This window comes from Monodon monoceros, unplaced genomic scaffold, assembly GCF_005190385.1.
Source record: "Monodon monoceros isolate NGI ecotype Baffin Bay Population unplaced genomic scaffold, NGI_Narwhal_1 Super_Scaffold_7, whole genome shotgun sequence".
NCBI classification, from domain to species: Eukaryota; Metazoa; Chordata; class Mammalia; order Artiodactyla; family Monodontidae; genus Monodon; species Monodon monoceros.
In genome coordinates this window covers 92,153,371-92,161,141 of record NW_021703784.1, presented here as the reverse complement: position 1 = coordinate 92,161,141, position 7,771 = coordinate 92,153,371, and the positions used below count along the sequence as shown (strand labels likewise).

Genomic DNA, 7,771 nt, shown 5'->3' with positions numbered 1-7,771 from the left:
CTTACCCACCACACTGCCCCCTTCCACCCCAGGGAACTTCCTCCATCACATGTCCTAAAGCCACCATGATGGCAGAGCATCTGAACACCTCCTCTAGGCTTTGTGATGCTGGGCAGGGGGTGTGCTGGGGCTCACCCCTGTGCACAAGTAAGAGCTTCCTTTAATGTCTCATCTTGCGTCTTTAAAGACCTCCTGAACTCTGCACATCTTACTCCATCACATTTCTTTAATATGAAAATGTTTCCTTCCTTTGTGAAAAACAGATGCTCTAGAAAGAGGCGGAATTCATTCTGTGGCTTCACTGATGCACCCCCGCGGCCAGCCCAGGGGCACCTATACCCTGGTCTCGGAGGCCGGAACCTAGGGGTACCATCTACATCTGTTTGAACACACAAATCAAACTCCAGCCACGCCGGCAGCCATGCAAATGGACAAGAGGCAGGCGTCACACTTCTCATGGTCCCAGCTTGAACAGGGGACCAGAGATGCCCCCAAAGGGCCCCCGGCCCTGGAGACAGCAGTCAGGCGGCCACAACTCTCTCCTGCAGACCCAGCCACTCTGTTAACATTACCTCTCCCCTTTGGTCCTCCCCCAACCCAGGGAAGCAGCATCCCCACCATGGCAGGCTGGATTGTTACAAATCCTCTTTAATAATCAGTCATCTATGTCTTACAGAACTGTACACAGGGCCCCTCCCCACTCCCCTACAAGGCACAGCCTTACCCACCCATTCCCCGGGGGACAGAGGACAGGAAAAAGCATCCTCTAGCTTCCCTGGACAGCTCAGGGTCCTGGAGAATGCAGGGCCAGCTCTGTACCACACCCGGAGGGTTCACCCGTCTGATTCCCTAGGCGGCCCAGGGCCAGTCCAGACCCTCTGGCCCAGGCAGCCCCGCTCCAGCCCAGCTCACCTAGGCACCGCTCCCACAGCACGGCCCAGACTGATCTGAGCTGCCCGGGTGGGGCTGGCTCAGGCTGGGGAAGGGGTGCTCTCCCCATGTCAGGTAAAGGCCCCCCCCCCGCCGCTACCTCAACGAAAATGTGAAAACCGAGGACAGAAGCATCGTAGTGGAAACAAAGTTGACCCACGCAGTGGGCAGTCACCCGACAGCCCAGGGTGCCTTATCCACCCCACCCCCAACTTTTTAATACACTTCCTCCCGTACAATATACACAGCCCCCAAGGCAGGTAGAAACCCAGACCACCTGTGCAGGGAGCGTTTTCTCGGAGTTGCCAAGACAACCCTGGCAGACAGTGAGCGGAGGAGCCACAAAAGAGCTGGGGCTTAAGGCTGGCGGCAGAAAAGCAAAGGAGAGGGGTCCAGGCCCCAGGACGCCCCCCACTTCCAGCCAGCACAGGACGGACAAGGGGTCTTGGCAGTGAGGTGGGAGGCAGGCCTGGAGGGGGAGCCAGGGAGACCCCTAGGAGCCCTGAGGTTGGGGGACAGGCAGGGAGGTGGGGACAGCGGCCGCTTCAGTACTTGGGGACCTTGCTGTAGTCTTCGGAATGGACGTGCCGGCACAAGGATATGGAGAGGAGCATCCCCAGAAGCTGTCGAGGGAGAAGGCGAGAGTCAGAGTCAGGCTGGGCTGCCCGGGTCCCCAGAGGCCCCAGGTCAACACACGGGACTTGACCTGGATGAAGCTGATCCTCAACTAGAGCCTCAGGACCAGCCTGTGATTCAGGCGGCAGAGGGGCCGGCGAGGGGCAGTGGTCGGGCCACGCTAGCCGCAGGGCCTCTAGAAGCTGATAAGCCTCAACCCGCCCCTCCCCGCACCGGACGTCTGCAGAGCAGGGACGACCTGGGAGGGCAGCATGGGGAGGGTTGGAGGGGATGGGACCCAGACCTCGATGACAGCGACGCCCACACACACGCCAAGGATGATGCCCAGGTTCTCCTGCAGCCAGGCCTGCACCTTCTCCATGCAGCCCTACAAGTGGAGAACACAGCCACGTCACCCCACGATGGGCCACTTCACCCCATCACTCAGAATCACCAGGAGGGGCCACCCCCAGCCTGGAGGGCCGGCAGAGAGGGGTCTGGGTGTTCCTTGAATGGATACATTGATGAATACATAGATGAGCGAGCCAGGGGGACTGAGGGTCTGAACCCACTGTGCACCGAGCCCAGCCCTACCCGACAGCCATCCACACACCTCCTTGTACACAGGCCACTCGTCGGGGTTGTTGCTGCTCTGGGTCCCATTGCCAACGGGGGCCTCGCAGAAGCCCGTCTGTGGCGAAATGCTGCTGTCGTCCTCCTTGCTCTTGTTCTTGCAGGAACAGGGGTAGGTGATGTTGATGCGATTCATGAGCTCGGCGTTTTCTGTCCAGTTGTAGTAGCTGACCCAGCCGCAGCACTTCACCTGGGCAGAGAAGGGGACAGGCTGTTCGAGTCCATCGCCCACTCAACTGGGGTCTCCCTGGACAGGAGCTCAGATCTGCCCCTTCCAGCTCCCCCCAAGCCCGGTCTCAGCCAAACCACCAGGATTAGAGTTTAGGTTTCACTTTGGCATTTGTGAGCCACAAGGGATTTAAAGGGGCTCTCAGGATATACCATAAACTATGAACACAGGAGGAAACAAAATCAGCAAAAATATAAAGCAGAGCAGGAGGGACGGTCGAGTTGGAAGAAGATGGTCAAGGTATACGGGACGTGAGGCGGGCAGACGGCACACGGCTAAGAGTTTGGGGGCTGGAGTCACGCTACCGGGTTCAAATCCCATTTCTGCCACCTACCAGCTACTCAACTCTGATCAAAGTGCTGACCTCAACTTCCCCATCTGCAAAATGGAGGGAACAAAGGTTCCTAACTCGGTCTGTTATAAGGACTAAATGAGACGAGGCAGGCAAGGCATCCAGCTCAGGTTGGAGAGCACGGTAATCGCCCGGGTAAGGCCAGTTCCACTTTTCGACTCTGAGAACATGCTGGAGCTGAGGTTTGGCTCTGAGCTTCCTGGTTGCCAGAGTGAAACACAGTACATCCACCTTTTTAGAGGAGAAAATGCTCTAGTTCCTGAGGCAAAGAGTCTTTCTGGGCTCCATGGGGCTCATGAAGAGGACCCCGAGAGGCTTCAGATCACATGTGGGCTTGAATTCCCGACAGGACTGGGACTTCAGGGACTAAGCCTGTGCCGAGAAATGCCCGTGGAAGGCAGAGCAGAGCCGGGGGAGGGCCCTTTCCATTTCTGGCCCTACCCTGTGCACAGGCAAGCCGCCGCACTTCTCTGAGCCCCGATTTCCTCACCGGAGAATGGGGTGATGACAGCCACTCTGCTAGGGCTCCCGGGAGGCTGAAGGGCTAGCATGGGAGAGCTGTGTGACACCTTGCCCAGCGCGAGGTCGCTTCCCCACCTGCTTCCTTCCTATCTCGGGTGGGAAGTCCCTAACCAGCAGCCCGATGGCCAGCAGAGGGCGTGCCAGGCTCGCTCAGGCGTTCTCCAGCTCCAGGCAGTTTCTAGTCTAGGATTTATTTTTTATGTTGCAGGTGCCTGGCTGCCTCCTCTCCAGCAAGAAAGGCTGGCACCTCAAACCTCTGAGGGCCACCCACAGGCCCTCCCACACCCAAGCAAAATGAGGCAGCTTGCCTTGGTCCTTCGACTGCACCAGGCAGAGCCCGGCTCACCAGGAGCCCCTGCACTGACACCCCCTGTGTCTCAGCGGTTGTGCGTGATGATTAAACATCACCACCCACATGCCACATGATAAGTGCCTCGGGCTTTATAAACTCATCTCACGTGAGCATGGGTCAACAGTCCCGTTTTATACACGAGGAAACAGGCTCAGAGAAGGCCTGGCCGGGAAGTGGCTGAGTTTTGTATCTCAGCCCTGGGAGCCTGACTCACCGTCTGTTTTCTTACCACCATGCCAAGCAGCATCTGACAGACGTCAAATCACCTAGAGGCCCTGCGAACTGCAGGAATCCCCAAGTCAGTCCACCACCTCCCATGACGGGGCGCTCATCACCTCCCCAGGGACCCAGGTCTTCCCCCCGGCTCCTTGAAGGGTGACACTTGTTCATCCTGGGACACCCCGCTCCCTTTAATCTTAGCAAAGGGTCTCAGCCACTGCGGATCAAACCAAAGGTGGCATGAAAAAAGTCTTCCTGTGCTCCTGGAGCCCTCCAGATGACACAGGCTCCCTGTGTCACCAAAACTCTGTGAAGCACACAGGCCAGAAAGTGTCACCCTCCCTTCTTCACAGCTCAGATGATGGACATGCCCATGTTGCCGGGACAGAGACCCATCTCTAGTCTCCACGCTCTCCTGGTGTCAGGCTTTCTCGTGCTGTCCTGTCTCTGCCCCTCACATCCTACAGGTCTCCCCAAAGGCAGCCGGAAGGCAGTGCTGGCAGGTCCTAAGCGACTGTTGTGTGCAGGGCCCTCTTGTGACAGAGGGGGAGGCTGCAGCATGGAGAGGGCGGCTCGTGGCCAAGGGCACACAACATCTGGGACCACCAAAGGGGGGCAGTCGGGATCCCATCACTGAGGGCGCTTTGCGTGTGTGCTGATTGGTTCATCATCGAGGCGGGCTGGGAACCCAGTCAGTCAGTCAGTCAGTCGTCAGTTGTTTCATCCATCAGACTGTCATTCATTCATTTAGACAATCGGTCAGTCATTCTGTTAGTCATTCAGCCGGTTTGTCAGTCATTCTGTCAGTCAGTCTGCTTGTTAGTCAGTCAGCCAATCAGTCATTCTGTTAGTCAGTCAGTCATTCTATCAAGCAGTCAGTCTGTTATTTTGTCAGTCAGTCAGTCAGTCAGCCAGCCAGTCTCTCGCTTTAATTGAGGTGGAGAACACACACACACACACACACACACCCCAAAGTGTACAAATTCAGCTTGATGAACTTTGCCACCCATATTGGCATAACCACCACCTGGACCAAGATTTGAATAGAACATTCCTTTCACCCCTGAAGGTTCCCGCGGCTCCTCCCCAAAGGCAGCCTCCACTCGGACCTGCGTCAGCGTCTCAGCTCTGGCACCCAGTTTCTTTTTTTTGTTGATCAAATATTTTTATTTTAGGAATTTAAGGCTAATCGGTAGTAAGAAATCTGACAACATACTTTATTATATCAGCAACTCATAGAATCATTTTCATAGATATGGAAGTTTTCAATAAACGTTAACTTTCATTCCCAATTAAACTAGAAGTAAAATGGAAACAAGGGGATTCCTTGGGGCTGTGCATTTTAGCTGACAACCATTATTTAAAAACTTAAGCTTTCTTACCTTTATGATAAAATACAAGGATTCTGAACCTGCTAACCAGCTGATAGCAAACAGCTGGCCCGGTAACCACATAACTTTCCAGAGAACTAGTTAGCCAGACAAGTTATCCTTTAGCTCTTACCACCAAACTCTCTTATGTTACAAAATGCTCAAGGCATTCTGCAGAATGTCACGGCACCCGGTTTCTTAACCTCCAAGGGGAGCTGCCAGCACGCCCCAGTCTGGCTTCAGAGGAGAGGGTCGAGGGCTACCCCTGCTTCTGGCCACTTGGGGACAGCCCTGGAGCAGCCTGCAGCGCCCGGGGCCCCTGGGCGAGGAAATGCTGGGGGTGGCAGGAAGTGGGGCTGCTCAGGAGCCCTGCCCCCAACAGATACACACTGACACTCAAACCGCTAACATCGTCTGTCTGTCGGGCACAACCAGGCCCACAGACGACCAGCCACAGACACACAGAGGCCAGTCTCCCATGTGCCCTCACCTGAGCCTGCACGTAGTCCCAGGCCTCCTGAAGGCTGTCCTCGTGACCATCCGTGTAGTTCTGAATGAGCTTGGTCACGATGCTGCCCATCTCCTGCTTCAGCTGCAGAGGGGAGAGTGAGGACCGAGGTCAGATTCCCTGAAACCCGCACCCCACCTCTGGTCATATGTGCTTAAGCTGCCTCTCCCCCACTCCCCCCAAACACTGGGGACACGCTCACAGCTCAAAAGCGTTTCGTCACCCATTCCAACCAATTTTCACTTTCCTGGTACTTCCTGGGTACCTTCTCCCCCGGTCACCACGCTAAGCCCAGTGTGGTCAGGGTCAAAAACTCCCACCTGGGCTTCCCTGGTGGCGCAGTGGTTGACAGTCCGCCTGCCGATGCAGGGGACACGGGTTCGTGCCCCGGTCCGGGAAGATCCCACATGCCGCGGAGCGGCTGGGCCCGTGAGCCATGGCCGCTGAGCCTGCGCGTCCGGAGCCTGTGCTCCGCAACGGGAGAGGCCACAACAGTGAGAGGCCCGCGTACCACACACAAAAAAAAAAAAAAAACAAAAAAAAACCCTCCTACCTGACCGTCTCCTCAGCACTCAGCAGCACATGACCCTTTAGATGGGAATCTGTCCACGTCACTGCTAAAAACCATCCAGGGGCCTCTCACCACGCTCTGGAGACACACCACTGTCTTCTCAACAGCCCACAAGGCCCTACACCATTTGGCCCTGCTCTTTCCAGACTTCGTTTCCTCTGATTGTCCTCCCTCTATTTCAGTTACACAGGTCTTGCTGTCTTTGTGCGAGGCATACTCCTGCCTCAGGGCCTTTGCACTTGCTGTCCCCTCCGCCTAGGATCCTGTTTCCCCAAATATGAATGTAGCTGACTCTTCCATTTTCTTTACAGCTCTACTCAAATGGCACCTCCTCTGAAAGACCTTCCTGGACCACCCAGAAAATGTCAGCCCTTCTCTGTCTCCTCCAAGACCCTCTTTATCCTACAAGGGGAAGCATGATATATTTTTCTTCATAGTCTCGTCATTACCTGCTCCCCTGTTTCCAGGATTTATGGTCTCTCTCCCCCACTGGAACATCAGCTCTGCGGGGGCAGGGACTGGGTCTGACCCAGCCTGGCCAGAGTAAGTGTGTGGCGAGCACGGATAAGGGACGCGTGTGTAACCCCGCCACCTGCCCCACACCAGGGCCCCACAAAGTTTGCATCCCGCCTGTGCTGGGACTCCAGGGCCCCCCATGGAGGAAGAGAGAAGCACCTGCTTTTCACTAACCCCACAGAGAAAACAGTCATTTACAGTGAAGGCAGGCGCGGGGTGCAGAGATCAAAGGGCTTCAGCCCCCAAGGCCTCTTACTGGGGCTCTGAATAGAGGATCTCACCACGGCAGCTTTTCAGGAGCAAGCCAGCTGTGCAAGGGAGGCAAACCCGAAACCAGCCTAAGAGCTGCGGACACGTTTCCCTCGGCCCAGAGGCCGGGCCCCACCTGCCGACTTTGCCCAGGGGCCTCCCCGGGTGCCCCAGCAGGGACAGGCTGGTCATGGTCACCTGCTGTCCCTGCAGAACCCTGGGGCAAGGTGCCCGAGAGGGGTAGGGGCACCGAAGGGACAGCCCCGCACCTGGTCCTCTGCTGCTGAGAAAGAGGAATTGGGGAGATGGGACAGGTGCCTCCAGGGGGGCGCTTACAGAGCCTGGCTCAGAAGCCCGTGAACAGGGCTTCCGCCAGCTCCTCACGAATGCAGCGCTCAGAGAACCCACATCCTCCAGACCGACCTTCGAGCTGCTGCGGGCCTGGCTCCCCGCCCCACTCCCTTCACCAACCCTGTGAGACCAGCCCCACCCCCAGGCAGCCCCACCCTCTGGAACTGCTCTCTGCCCCCTCCCTTTCCATAAAACTCTTAGCGAAGCATCAATACTTCTTTGATATCACGCACACGGAGCTCTACAATTCGCAGAGGTTGCCTGTCAGTAACGAATCACGGCAGGAGCCGCTGACTTTGATCTAACGCTTATTATTACCAGCGCCACGCTGAGGACTTTTAAGGCAGAGTTTCA

At 56.5% G+C, this 7,771-nt stretch overlaps 1 protein-coding gene across 2 annotated transcripts in view; it reads right to left on the bottom strand.

The window, feature by feature from the left end:
* Window positions 1-630: 630 nt before the first annotated feature.
* The window catches only part of CD82 (CD82 molecule), a 51,777-nt gene continuing 44,636 nt past the window's right edge, over window positions 631-7,771 (bottom strand). For both annotated transcript variants that reach the window (XM_029207461.1, XM_029207462.1), the window contains exons 6-9: window positions 5,713-5,814; window positions 2,159-2,368; window positions 1,850-1,933; window positions 631-1,553 (exon numbers count right to left, since the gene is read on the bottom strand). In XM_029207461.1, coding sequence (XP_029063294.1) covers window positions 1,476-1,553; window positions 1,850-1,933; window positions 2,159-2,368; window positions 5,713-5,814 — 474 coding nt within the window. In that variant the 3' untranslated portion in view covers window positions 631-1,475. The remainder of the gene's footprint in view (window positions 1,554-1,849; window positions 1,934-2,158; window positions 2,369-5,712; window positions 5,815-7,771) is intronic.